This window comes from Lutra lutra, chromosome 15, assembly GCF_902655055.1.
Source record: "Lutra lutra chromosome 15, mLutLut1.2, whole genome shotgun sequence".
NCBI lineage: Eukaryota > Metazoa > Chordata > Mammalia > Carnivora > Mustelidae > Lutra > Lutra lutra.
Genome location: NC_062292.1, coordinates 27,995,536 through 28,010,626, shown reverse-complemented (window position 1 = coordinate 28,010,626; position 15,091 = coordinate 27,995,536). Strand labels below are relative to the sequence as shown.

General features: G+C 38.8%; 1 protein-coding gene across 6 annotated transcripts in view; it reads left to right on the top strand.

Annotated features, from left to right (window-relative positions):
- The window catches only part of RABGAP1L (RAB GTPase activating protein 1 like), a 763,170-nt gene that overhangs the window by 115,091 nt on the left and 632,988 nt on the right, over positions 1–15,091 (top strand). For all 6 annotated transcript variants that reach the window (XM_047704248.1, XM_047704249.1, XM_047704250.1 and 3 more), the window contains exon 8: positions 8,619–8,685. In XM_047704248.1, coding sequence (XP_047560204.1) covers positions 8,619–8,685 — 67 coding nt within the window. The remainder of the gene's footprint in view (positions 1–8,618; positions 8,686–15,091) is intronic.

The window sequence follows — 15,091 nt, the reverse complement described above, 5'->3', positions numbered from 1 at the left end:
CAGTAGGAATAGAAAGATGTTTAGGGTTGAAATGGAACATTAACTTCTACTTTGGATTAAAGGCTGCAATAAAAAAAAAAATCTAGTTAGTTTTGCTAGCATTCAAGCCAAAATTTTGAATTTTGTTGCCACATTGAAAGGGAATGATACTTCCAAGACTGGAGATCATGCAGTTTCCTTAGCTGAGTTTGGAAGAAATATGATATAAGCAGTTGAACACAATCATGCGGGGAGCCTGGGTGGCTCAGTTGGTTGAGTGTCCAACTCTTGATTTTGGCTTGGGTCATGATCTCAGGATCCTGGGATCAAGACCTGCATCGGGCTTCATGCTTAGCGGGCAGTCTGCTTGAGGATTCTCTCCCTCTTCCTCTGCCCCCCTCCCACATGTGTGCTCTCTCTCACTTTCTCAAATAAGTAATCTTAAAAAAATTAATGCATCTCAATGTGGTTTTGATTTGAGTCTCCCTGATGGCTAATGATGATGAACATTTTTTCATGTGTCTGTTAGCCATTTGTATGTCTTTTTTGGTGAAGTGTCTGTTTATGTCTTCTGCCCATTTTTTGATGTGATTATCTGTTTTTCTGGGGTGTTGAGTTTGAGGAGTTCTTTATAGATCTTGGATGGTCAGCCCTTTGTCTGTACTGTCATTTGCGAATATCTTCTCCCGCTGTGTGCATTGCCTCTTTGTTTTGTTAACTGTTTCCTTTGCTGTGCAGAAGCTTTTGATCTTGATGAAGTCCCAAAAGTTCATTTTCGCTTTTGTTTCCCTTGCCTTTGGAGACCTTTCTTGAAAGAAGTTGCTGTGGCCGATGTCGAAGAGGTTACTGCGTATGTTCTCCTCTAGGATTCTGATAGATTCTTGCCTCATGTTGCGGTCTTTTATCCATTTCAAGTTTATCTTTGTGTATGGTGTAAGAGAATGGTCAAGTTTCATTCTTCTATACTTAGCTGTCCAATTTTCCCAGCACCATTTATTGCAGAGACTGTCTTTTTTCCACTGGATATTTTTTCCTGCTTTGTCAAAGATTAGTTGACCATAGAGTTGCGGGTCCATACCTGGGCTCTCTACTCTGTTCCACTGGTCCGTGTGTCTATTTTTGTGCCACTACCATGCTATCTTGGTGATCATAGCTTTGTAGTAAAGCTTGAAATCAGGCAATGTGATGCCCCCAGTTTTGTTTTTCTTATTCAATATTTCCTTAGCAATTCGGGGTCTCTTCTGGTTCCATACAAATTTTAGGATTGTTTGTGGCAGTACTTTGAAAAATGGCAGTGGAATTTTGATCGGGATGGCATTGAAAGTATAGATTACACCAGTTTGAATGGCCAAAATTAACAAGACAGTAAACAACAAGGATGGAGAGGAGGTGGAGAAAAGGGAACCCTCTTACACTGTTGGTGGGAATGCAAGTTGGTGCAGCCACTGTTTCCAGCCACTGGAAAGCAGTGTGGAGATTCCTTAAGAAATTAAAAATAGAGCTACCTTATGACCCTGCAATTGCACTACTGAGTATTTACCCCAGAGATACAGATGTAGTGAAAAGAAGGGCCATCTGTACCCCAGTGTTCATTGCAGCAATGACCACAGTCGCCAAACTAGAAAGAGCCAAGATGCCCTTCAACAGATGAATGGATAAGGAAGATGTGGTCCATATGTATAATGGAGTATTATGCCTCCATCAGAAAGGATGAATACCCAACTTTTGTATCAACATGGATGGGACTGGAGGAGATGAGGCTGAGTGAAATAAGTCAGGCAGAGAGAGTCAATGATCACATGGTTTCACTTACTTGTGGAGCATAGTTGAATAACCCAGAGAACATTGAGAGAAGGAGAGAAGTGAGTTAGGGGAAATCAGAGGGGGAGATTAACCATGAGAGACTGTGGACTCTGAGAAACAAGGGTGTTGGAGGGGAGAGGGTGGGGGGGATAGGTGAGCCTGGTGGTGGGTATTAAGGAGGGCACGTATTTCATGGAGCACGGGATGTGGTGCATAAATAATGAATCTTGGAACACTGAAAAAATAAAACAAAATTTAAAAAAAATTCATGCCTGGGTGGCTCAGTGGGTTAAGGCCTCTGCCTTCGGCTCGGGTCATGGTCCCGGGGTCCTGGGATCGAGCCCCGAGTCGGGCTGTCTGCTCGGCGGGGAGCCTGCTTCCTCCTCTCTCTCTGGCTGCCTCTCTGCCTACTTGTGATCGCTCTGTCAGATTAATAAATAAAATCTTAAAAAAAAATTCATGCATCATGACAGGAAACAACAATGAATAGTATGCATATGGCATGGCAGAACTTTTACTGCAGTATACAAAAAACTTTGCAGGATTCGAATCAGACGTAAATGGAATTATAAAGAAATAGAACCCTGGGAATGTTGACATTGCCACTGTTCAGTGGAATCTGCATAGGCAGCCAGAGGAACGCAGTGAGGATGAATTTAGCAGCATAAGTAAGGAAAGTGTGATGAAAAGGAAGCATGTCCTGGAGGAAATGCCAGCAAAAACTTCACGTTAAAGGAACCCTCAGATATTTCATAACATTGAAAGTGCAAAGGATAAAATATTGGAAGCTGATTCAAACTTAGAAAGGAATATGAATTTTACCAGGGCATAGAAAAAAATGCTTAACTCTTGTTGTAAATTATATGAGAAGAAAGCAAGTTCTGTTCAAACTCGTCTTAATTGTTTATGAAGAAATAAAACACTTTGTCAATGTTTCCAAGTGTTTTAAATCGCAGAGAACTAAATAAATAATAGTTTTACTTTTTTTCTCCATTAGTTGTGTACTTATAACTGACAGCAAAGAGTTTTTAAAGTTTGACAAAAAATAAAGGTTGCAGAACAATCATAATTTTCCTCACTGATCATAACATCCTTTTGCCCGGTTTCAGCTTGTGTGGTTATTATAATGGTTCCCCATACTGCACATAGTGAGGAATGCCTGTGTATCTATCTCTGCTTCATCCTGTTAGTGAGGGAAAAACAATCCCAGCATTTCTCACCTAGCTTTTTCAACTGTCTTTTGCTTTAACTCCTTCAGTGCGAGACTGACTGGGATTCTAATTTTTACAAAATTTAGCTTTTCGTGTTCTTGGATATTCTGAAAAAATATGATTGACTTATATAGCTTTTCTTTTTGTTTCTGTTTACCTCCTTCTGACATACTGTCACTTTTTCATTTTTTTAAAAAAGATTTTATTTATTTATTTGAAAGACAGAGATCACAAGTAGGCAGTGCAGTGAGGCAGGCAGAGAGAGAGAGAGGGAAGCAGGCTCCCCGCCAAGCAGAGAACCTGATGCGGGGCTCGATCCCAGGACCCTGGGATCATGACCTGAGCCGAAGGCAGAGGCTTTAACCCACTGAGCCACCAAGGCACCCCCACTTTTTCTTTCTCTCTCTCTTTTTTTTTTAAGATTTTATTTATTTGACAGACAGAGATCACAAGTAGGCAGAGAGGCAGGCAGAGAGAGAGGAGGAAGCAGGCTCCCCGCCAAGCAGAGAGCCCAGTGTGGGGCTCGATCCCAGGACCCTGAGATCATGACCCGAGCCGAAGCAGAGGCTTCAACCCACTGAGCCACCCAGGTGCCCCCCCTTTTTCATTTTTAACAGCAAAAGTTCAGTTAAGAGACAGTGTTCCTTAACTGACATTGGTAGACACTTGCGTCCTTTCTTTTCCTTTCTTCCTTCTTCATTTTTATCCATAGTCTTCATGGAGGTAGATAGAATCCTAATCATTTGATGGGCTGAAAGCAAAAGTAAAACAATTTAGTTTGCTGTTACAGAACATTAACATATCATCTTTGGTTTTTGTCACTTTTTTCTATCACTGAAGTCTAAAGCATTAGTGCTAGATACGCTGAGTTTTGGTGTTTGTATGGATGCTAACTTGGTATTAAAACTGTTCAAAGTGCTTTTTTATTGACCTATAATGTATTATTTGCCTCAGGGGTACACATCTGTCCATCATCAGTCTTACACAATTCACAGCACTCTCCATAGTACATATCCTCCCCATGTCCATCACCGAGCCACCCCATCCCTTCCCCCCCCCCTTCAGCAGCCCTCAGTTTCCTAAGATTAAGAGTCTCTTATGGTTTGTCTCCTTCTCTGGTTTCATCTTATTTCATTTTCCTTCCCTTCCCCTATGATCCTCTGTCTTGTTTCTCAGATTCCTCATATTAGTGGGATAATATAATTGTCTTTCTCTGATTGACTTATTTCACTTAGCATAATACCCTCTGGTTCCATCCATGTCATTGCAAATGGCAAGATTTTGCGTTTTTTTAAAATGGCTGCATAGTATTCCATTGTGTATATATATACTGCATCTTTTTTATCCATTCATCTGTTGATGGAGATCTAGGCTCTTTCCATAGTTCGGCTAATGTGGACATTGCTGCTATAAACATTGGGGTGCACTTGCCCTTCGGATCCCTATGTTTGTATCTTTAGGGTAAATACCCAGTAGTGCGATTGCTGGGTCGTAGGGTAGCTCTATTTTCAAATTCTACCCTCCTACACTGTTGGTGGGAATGCAAGCTGGTGCAGCCACTCTGGAAAACAGTATGGAGGTTCCACAAAAAGCTCTGTTTTGAGTAAAAACTCAATAGGTATTATGGAAAGTTAAACTTTGTTTTTTTAATAATAGTGGCAGTATGGGCCTGGGTGGCTCAGTTGGTTAGGTGTCTGCCTTGGGCTCAGGTCACAATCTCAGGGTCCTGGGATTGAGTCCCCAGCTGCTCAGCAAGGAGTCTGCTTTTCCCTCTGCTCCTGTGCACTGTCTCTCTCTCACTCTCTCTCAAGTAAATAAATATAATCTCTAAAACAATAGTAGTGGCAGTTATACTAATAATTCGTAATTAGGCACTGCTTTATAGTTCACAGTATACCTTCACCCTGAGGGCTTTCATTTCACCTTTACATGAACATGGGAACTTATGAGCCAATAACACTTATATTTCAGAAATGTGGAAAGTGAGATGTTGCGGTGTGTAAGTTGCCCTGGGTCACACGGGGAGTTGATAATCTTTCCTGATCGGCTAGGGAGGTGATAGAGTACAATGTATAAAAGATCTGCAGTTTTGGATCATGGACATGGACTCGAATCCCAGTCCTTTAACTAACTACCTGTGTTGTTCGGACAAATCCCTTCTACCTTCATGAAAACTAGCTTGTCATTTCTCATATGCAGGTTGTTTTGAAATGTAAATGCAGCAATACAGTAATGTCTGACTTAAGGAATTAAACAGTATATGCTAGAATTTAATAATATTAATATACTGTCATTATCATCTCATTCTCAGGAGGTTTGATTTCAAATTTTGGTCAGGTCCGTTACGTACTATATTATAGTGTTGGGTGTGTCTCTTTTCTGCTTCCTTATCATTCTGTATTTACAGCAATCCTAGAACTTACCATAACGGGTTTTAGTTCCCTATTTACTTGTATTTCCCTCCTCTAATAGTCTATGAGCTGCTTGAGAAAATAGGTGTGATGGCAGTTTTCTACATTATTTATAGAGTTAACAAGGAAAGGTTGAATGCTTTGACCTCCCCAAAGAAATACTTAGTATTTGCATTAGGTGTTTGTGGTACTAATAATATCTAATTACTGACACATTATCCCTAATAGACCTTACTTGTCTCCATAGGAAACCTGATGTGCTTTAATGAAATATAAATTTGGAAATGACTAATACAGCTTTATAGAGAAAAACTGTGCAATTTTCATGTTGGAAAAACTCCTCTGAGTTCATGTATTATACCTCTTCCATTTTGTAGAAGAGGAAGCGGAAGCTCAAGGGGGTTAGGTGCTGGGGCATCTGGTGGCTTGGTCAATTAAGTGTCTGCTGTTGATCCCAGGGTCCTGGGATGGACCCTGAACCCTGTGTCGGTGGGGAATCTGCTTCTCCCCTCTCCCTCTGCCTCCCACTAGTGCTTTCTCTCTTTCTGCCTTTCACTTTCAAATAAATAAAATATATTTTTTTTAACCAGGGGCGGGGGTAGTTAGGTCCTTTCTCCAAGGTCACACTACTGGTTGGTTGCAGGATTTTTTTTTTTTTAAAGAGTTTATTTTTGGGACACCTTGGGTGGCTCAGTCACTAGGTGTCTGCCTTCGGCTCTAAGGTCCTGGGATCAAGCCCCAAATCGGGGTCCCTGCTCACCGGGAAGCCTGTGTCTCCCTCTCCCACTCCTCTTGCTGGTGTTCCCTCTCTCCCTGTCTCTCTTTCAAATAAATAAATAAATAAACGAAATCTTAAAAAAGTGTTCATTTTTATTTGTTTGAGAAAGAGAAGAGCGAGCACAGCTGGGGGTGAGGGAAGGAAGAGAGGGGAAGGGAGATGGACAAGCAGATGCTGTGCTGAATGTGGTCTTGATCTCACAACACTGAAATCATGACCTGAGCCAAAAATCAAGAGTTGTATGCTTAATTGACTGAGCCAGCCAGTTGCGCTGGTGGCAGGATTTTTTATTTATAACCCAGGAAAAGATCACCACATCAAAGATCATCAAAATAAAGTGATAGCTGTTGCCATTTAAGGAAAACCCAAACCTCCAAGGCTCTTTTTGCAATAGAGTTTAACATGGGAATATTAAAAAAATACGAAATTGTACCAATTTCATTATTTGCCTAGAAATGCTTGGCAAACAAAATGATAAAAATCTTTTAAGTCTTCAAGAACAATAAGAAATGTAGGGAGGATGCATACTAAATTGTTAGTGTTCGTTCTTAAGGGGGCTGATACTAGAGAGAAAAGGATAAATTTATGTTTTACCATTTTGGTATCCATTAACTTTTTTACAGTAAGTACATAATAGATTTGAAACTTAATTCTGTAATATAGAAAATTGTTCTTAAAAAAAAAAAGAGTAAGAGATACAAGCCAAAGCAGAACATGAAGGGAATGTGAGAGAAGTCTTCTGTCCTCACTGACCTGACCTTTTAGTTGGAGGGACCAAATTTCTTATCTGAAAAAAGATTTCACTTTTTTTTTTTTTTTAAAGATTTTATTTATTTGACAGAGATCACAAGTAGGCAGAGAGGCAGGCAGAGGGAGAAGCAGACTCCCCACTGAGCAGAGAGCCCGATATGGGGCTCAATTCCAGGACCCTGAGATCATGACCTGAGCCGAAGGCAGGGGCCCAACCCACTGAGCCACCCAGGCGCCTCTCACTTTTTATTCTTGCTTAGCAAGTATTTAAGGCAATGATAGAAGAGAGAGTACAATGAATTGCATAATTAATACTTAATTTGCAGTGTTTATTATAGGAGTTCATTGGGAGATTATAGCAGTGTATAGATTATAGTGTATGGCAGTGTATATTACATTTTTTTTCCAGTGGTATAGTAATATGTTTGGAAAGTTATCTTCAGATCTCAGTGACTTTATCTTTTCATGTACTCTATTGTTTTTGGATGCCAAAAGAGATCCTTGTGCAGGGTATCCTCAAATACTAACAGGAAGTATATATTGCTTTACCACTTACTAGACTCATATTGTGATAGGTCTTACCTTGTTCATGGAAGAACAAGTTGTACTACTAAAAAAGTAAACTTTGGAAAATAACAAGGATCAGATTACGTAGTGACATGTCAGTTGTCAGTATTTTGAAATTTAAAAAATATTGACAGAATTTATTTATTTACATTCTCTACTACTGTGTGAAATATTCCATAGCATACTTTTAAATGTTGGAAAACTACAGTAAAAACACTCTAGTAAGTGTGGGTATGCGTTGTTGGCAGAGGGATGCTGAGGACAGATCAGATTGTCTCTAGATTTACAAGAGTTATTTAAAAGGCAAGAGAATTTGAGTAAGTTGTTGGGTTTCTCTAGATTCTACTTTTCTTACTAAAAAGCAGAATTAATAATAATCTAACACATATAAAAATATTGGATTTAGCTGAATTTAGACCTTATGAAAATCCTTCACAAATAAAGTTGTAGGGGATGTAGTAGATGGGATTCCTAAAGCTTCTGTAGCATCAGGAAGCACAGAACAAAGTAAGTAGTTATTCCTATGTAAAGTATGTTGGATAATATCTTCACTAATATAATGGCACATTTAGTAATGAGTTTCATGTAACTTTTTTTTAAAAGTTATGGTATAATAAATATTAACAGGCTACTCAGTGAAAATGAGTGTTGAAGGCCAGGGTAATTGTTTCTCTTAATCTGGCTTGATACAAAGAGTGAGCACAGTTTTGTTATTTTTTTTAATCTCCTTTACTATTTAATTGGATTAGTTGATTTTGGCTTATAGGTTTGAAATAACTCCAAGGCAAATAAGTTTCATTTCTATCTGGAAACAAATTCATATTTTACTACTGTATTTTGTTTCAGTCAGTAATTCGTGGCCATTTTTATTACAGTTTTTGATCATTGGTAATCTTTTACATGCAGAAATAAAGATTTGGGAATTTAAATAACTTATTTCTATGCAGTTTTATTATATATCTTAATTCTTTTTTGTGGTGTTTCTCTTAAAAAATTAAAGTTATTTGTAAGTACGGAGGTCAGATCGTATAGTTATTGTAAAAAGGCTTTTTGCTCACTGGGCTTCTGTATATTCTTGATACCTTATTTGTCCTTTTTTTTTCCCCCCAATGTTTTCAGATGTTTTGGAATGTTATTAAGCCCAGGTCGAAACGTGAAGAACAGTGACATGCATTTACTGGATATGGTAATGATAACCTTAAGCACATTAACCAAGTATAGATGATAGTTAATTTATATTTTAGAAGTATTTTCTATTTTAAAATTTTGTCATATTGTCAAAATTGTTTCTAACTTTCATCTGTATGGTAGTAATAATTTTGGAAACCCAAACTTAAAGTCACTTATGAGGGAGAGATTTAGAAAAATTTCTACCAAAAACTCATATGCAAATTGAAAGCAAATAAAAAGATAGTGTTGTGGCAATGTCCATTTATTCATCTCTTTGGGTTCTTAGGAAGATGTCTTTTCTTTGAGCCAAAAATAACAAGTACATGATTATAACAGGCATATCCAGAGTGAATATGGTGCCTTTCATTTATTTTAATGCACTGTTACTAATTTGAGTACTGTAATGAATGTTTTTTTTAAAAACATTTATCTTTCTGAATTTATGCTCCTTTATTACCTGTCCTTAGCAAAGTATATTTACTGTAGGAGTGGTATTTATTTAAATAATTTTTTAAAGGTTAATATATATTTGAGAGTTGGTATTTTATGTAAAATAGCAAACTATCTTAACTTTTAAACAGAAATACCTTCTATATTGCACTTAATGAATATATTTACTTTGTGATTTAGAAATGTTGTAGGAAGGTCATCTTAGAGTTTCAAGTAACTATGAAATAGTAAAATATAAAGTGACTTAACTAGGATTTTTATATTTAGTGACAGCAAGCCCCACACATTTTAATCTTTTCAGCTGAGTGTTGAAAATGTCAATTAAATAGCACCAATTCTGTCAACTTTTTCTTCAGGTTATATCATGCTAATGTCACATTGATTTTCTAGTGGTCCTACTGGAAATGGTTTGTTCAGCCCTTTGAGCACATAACTGTGTGCCAGGCATTGTGGGGGAGTGCTGGGTTTACAGATATGGTAAAACATAGCTCTTAGCATCTGTGGGTTTATAGATTTTTTTAAAAATTTTTTTATTTATTTGACAGACAGAGATCACAAGTAGGCAGAGAGGCAGACAGATAAAGAGGGGGAAGCAGGCTCCCCGCTGAGCAGAGAGCCCGATGTGGGGCTCGATCCCAGGACCCTGGGATCATGACCTGAGCCGAAGGCAGCGGCTTTAACCCACTGAGCCACCCAGGTGCCCCGGGTTTATAGATTTTTGATAAAAAACAGATCTCTTAAGTATGTAACTATGGCAGTGGGTTAAGTCCTCTCTTAGCGTTGATACAATGAGCCACAGAGATCTAGAGGAAGCATTTCACGAAAAGTTACACTGAATGTGGAATGAATTAGCTATTGAGCCACCTCTCTTCCATCCCTCTTTACAACATATCAGTAATACAGGTGGTTTTACCTAAGGCAAGCCATAGCATTTTGGAGTCCTGAAAATTCCATGAGGAGGTAGTTCATAACACAGGTTCCTAGGTCTTAAGAGTCTTTCAGAGTTTAAAAGATTAAGGTGAAACCAGGGCAGAGACTTTTTTTTTTTTTTTTAATTAAACCTAAACGCAGATTATAGAGTTACAGATTGGCATGAACTTCTGAGGCCCCCTGTTCTTGAGTGTCTTACTTGAAGAGCAGTTCTCCACTTTGAAGAGTCCATATTGAAATCAAAGGGCTGGTCAGCACTGAAGCTTCTGTTCAACAAATAGTTGGTAGAAGTGGGAGAGTTTGTTTCTGCAATTATCAAGAATTGCGATTTGTTATTGATCTTTGTGCTATCTTTAATACATGGTTATTAAGCTTTGGCTAGACTACATTTCATAAAGGAACTTATTACTTATAATGAAGACTATGGGACAATTCTGGTTTATTACAAATTTATTTCCTTATAATCACCTGAAATCATATTCCTTATAACTTTGCCTAATTAGTTTTAGTTCTGTCCTCTAGAGCAAGATATTCTTCTGACTCATTCAAATATGTGAATACTTTGAAAACAAATTTCACTTTCTTACATTTGATTCTGATAAACTTTGGAAAATCCTGCAATTATATTTAATTTTAGAATTTGTGAGACTTTTCTGTTTCTCTTGAATAATTTTTAAACAATGCTGACTTTTCTTCCCTTTGAATATTTTCTAATAACATGAATTGAGACTTTAAAAAAAAGATTTTATTTATTTATTTAACAGAGATCACAAGTAGGCAGAGAGGCAGGCAGAGAGAGAAAGGAAGACACAGGCTTCCCGCTGAGCAGAGAGCCCAATGTGGGGCTCAATCCCAGGACCCCAGGACCGTGACCTGAGCTGAAGACAGAGGCTTTAACCCACGGAGCCACCCAGGCACCCCGAATTGAGACCTTTTACAAATTTATACATTTAATTTAGTATAAGATCTACATGAAAGAGAAAGTCCTATTTATAAGTGAAAATAATTTTCTAGTCAAACAGCTAGATTACTCATATATATATATAGAGAGAGAGAGTATATAAACAAAATATACATAGTATTATATATAGTATATAAACAAAGTCTTCTATAAATAAAATTGGGTTTTGGGGGATACAAATAAGAGATTCAGTTTTCTTCCAGTAGTGAGAATATTTTCGATACTGTTGGTGAGGAAAAATTTTCCTTTACCCTTCAAGGTTCTTTTGGCAGGTCTAAGAATTAAATTGACAAGAGACAGATTAGCAGGAGAAGACTGAATTTAATTACATATGTATGGGTGCTCCTTAAGAATATGATGCCTGTAGGCAGTGAGGCTTATATGCCATTCTAAGCTAAGGAGAAGGGTTAGAAGTTGAGGACTTCAGAGGGAAGGAAGATAATTCAAAGAAGATTGAAAAAAGTAAATGTTTGGCAAATGAGTTTGTGAGACCACTCAGAAACAATGGGACATAGGAATTTTAACAAACAGACTTTGCCCATTTTCTCCCTGACTACCTCACCTACTTTATTTTATACTGTAGTTATCTAGGGTGACCATAAGGGGGAGGTCAAAGGTTCTTCCTCAGCCTTTTTTTTTTTTTTTTTTTTTTTTTTAAATAAGCAGCCTAAAAATAACCCACATGCCAAAGAGATAGATTTTGTATGGCAAAGTTTGCTTCCCTATATGAAACTAGGGAAAGCCTAACAGCAAGGTACCAAGAGCTGAAAACTCAGTAGAGCCAGGTTTCTTGGAATTGGAATGCAATTTAAAAGTCCTAGAAACGCCTCAGAAAGTTTGTGGATCTTTACAGTTAACCATTTATTGACACTAGACTAGTAGCTGGTCTCACAGTTAGATATACACGATTACACTGTAATCCAGTAAGCTCGTAATCTGTATGTGTAAAAAAGCAATCAGATTTTCATGAAACAGTTCTTACCCCTTACATGTGTAAGGAACTCTGCTCTTTTTTTCTTCTACTTAATTAAGAAGTCCTGTCATAATGTACTAAATTGATTTTAGGATCCACAAATGGGTCACCAACTGGTTTTTGGAAAACATTAGCTTGTTAGTTCTCTAGAGTCAGGATCATTTGGTTTTCTCTGCTGGATACTTATAGGCAAAGACCATGACTTAGAGTAAGCTTGCATTTGCTTAAAGAATGGATGGATTAGCATGAACTTACTTTTTTTTTTTTTTTTTTTTACTTTTTATGTGTGTTATGTCTTTTCAGCACCATGTGTCTGCTTTACCCCACCATCTGCCTACTTGAACTCATAGCTTAAGCTTGCTCATTATTTGACAATGGTTCATCTGTGGCTTACTCTGTGATTCCCTGGCCTCTCCCTCATGGCTTCTCTGCCCATGTTCCCACTGCAAACTGCCACATTCTGTCTGTATTTCCTAATTTATTTTCCTAAGAGGAGGACATCTAGTGGTTCCATCCTGGCCTAGTTTGGACAGAGACTTTTGTTGTCCAGATGTCCCTTACCTGCTGTTCCTGATTTTGTCAGCCCTGCTTGTGGTAGGAGCAGAGGAGTCAGGAGGAACTCTTCAGCAAAGATAGTTGAAGAAGTATCTCTCTCTCTCTCTCTTTTTTAAAGATGTATTTATTTTAGAGAGAGAGTGAAATGTAGAGTGAGCAGGGGAGGGACAGAGGCAGAGGGAGAGAAATCCTCAAGCAGGCTCTCCTCTGAGTGTGAGCCTGACTTGGGGCTTGATTCCACAACCCCAAGAGAGTCAGACACTCAACTGACTGAGCCACCCAGGAGCCCCAAGAAGTATCTTTATAAGAGACTGGGAGCAAGCCAGGCTGTATAATGGAAATGTCTAGTTCAGAAACAAAAGTGCCATACTTGATGAGGAGAAACTTGTATTGAGGGCTTTTGATGTGTAAGACAGTGTTACTGTGGTGGTGTATTGTGAGGACTACAAAGACATAATGCTATGGTTGTTGGATTAGGCTGTTATGGTTACAAGGGACAAAGATGCACTTAGAGCACCTTAGAGACAGAAGAGGTTATTGATCTTCATGAAATCGTATAGAACCCTGCAGAGTGGTCTCTGCTATCTAGACTCTTCTGTCTGCCTCACCTCCTCCCAGAGGCTTACTCTTTCTTTGAGTGTCTTTATAGGTTGGGCTCCTGCTCTTTTTCCACCCCTGCTCCTGCCTCTGGTGCTCTGCCCCCCTCTCTTTCTGTACCTCCTTCCCCATCTCTCTCTTTCCTTCCTTCACCTTCCCTTTCTCCTTCTTTCGCCTTTTCCTACCTTGTCCTCCTCTCTCCCTCCCTGCCCATCTCTGCTCTTCTCTCTTTGTTCCTCAGTCTTCCTCCCTCCTTCCTGCCTCCCAGTATGTGCCTTTGTATTTGGACTGCATGATTATTATTATTATTATTATTATTTTTTTTTAAATTTATTTGACAGAGATCACAAGTAGGCAGAGAGGCAGGCAGAGAGAGAGGAGGAAGCAGGCTCCCTGCTGAGCAGAGAGCCCGATGCGGGGCTCGATCCCAGGACCCTGAGATCATGACCTGAGCCGAAGGCAGCGGCTTAACCCACTGAGCCACCCAGGCGCCCCTGGACTGCATGATTATTTTTAATGAATTTTTTGTTTTCTTCATTTCTCTCTTACCAATTAGCAGTTTCCCAGTACTCTGCTGTTCTTTATATAGTCTTTCCTACTTTACAATTTCTGTTACCTTGTCACTTCATTTGATGTGTGGCCTGTCAGGGCCTGACTTCTTAAAATCTTACAGCTCCACTGCTAACTGCCCACTTTGCTTCGTATTTATTGATTGGAAGAAATATTTTGATTGGACTAGCTATCTTCTTGGACTCAAGCACAGCACAGCTCTTTCCAGAAATGGATTGGGCTTTTTGGGAGGCCAGATTCTCGTTCTGAATGGGCGTCTAATGAGAAGGTAGAGAGGGATTAAGCATAGGAAGGGAGGGAGAGAGGAAGGGGTGGAGAGAGAGATGGAGACCGAGAATGAAGATGAGTATATGAATGTGGTGAAGGTGCTGTGTGAGTGTCCTTTACACGGCCTTGAGTGTACTTTATCTCCAGAACTCAGGATTCCTACTCTCAAGCTGACCACCAATACACTAGGAAAATAGACATTGTAATCACCAGCATCTGTGTGGGGGTAAAATTGAAAAAAAAGTTTTTCTCTTTGTTTTCGTCTGACCCTTTCATCACTCTCTTTTCATAATATGAGGAAATGGCTACAGAGAATTTTAAGTACTGTGGACAGCACTCTCTTGCACATGCGCATGCGTGTATGCTGTGTGCTGTTCTCCCATGGGAACACCTCTAACTGCTCTCCCCCCCCAACCCACGCAATGCATACACACAGCTGTATGGGATCCTGCTTTCACTATGGGAGCTGCTGGCTGCTTCAGTAGAGTCAGGAGTGCGCTGGGTGGACACCTTAAGGGGTGGAGGAGATGAAGAAGGGGAGGACAGAAGGGAAGGAGGGAGCGAGTAAAAAGGTAAAAGGGAGACGGTCAACTTGGGTGTTGACTACAAATCTTTATTAGTCTCCTAACATTGATTACTGATCGTAAGAAAGTGTACACATACATAGATGATAGAAAAGTTTCAAATTTGAGAGGTGTTGTGATAAAATAAGTGAATATTTTATGAATATATTATAAATTAAAATGGAAGTAAAATACTAACTGCTTTTCCTTTGATTAGCTATTAGTTCAGTTAAAATATCTTCAGTGAGATCTATACTATAGTTGTAATGGAAACTGGACGTACTCGTATGCTTAAGTATGTGAAATTTTGACAAGCAGCTTAAGATAAACCTAAATATAACTTCATATGAATTTGCTTTTGTGAGTCAGCATATAAAGGTGTACCTTCTTTTAACCAAGAGGTATGGGCATCTAAATAGAAACTCTTAGGAAAGCTGTAAGAGAATTTAATATTGAAAGAGATGCTTTCATAGGGTGACAAAAATTTTACCCCCAAAAATCCCATTTGATTGTAAGTCCAAATTTTAATAAATTTGATTGCTTAAAGTAAGATATA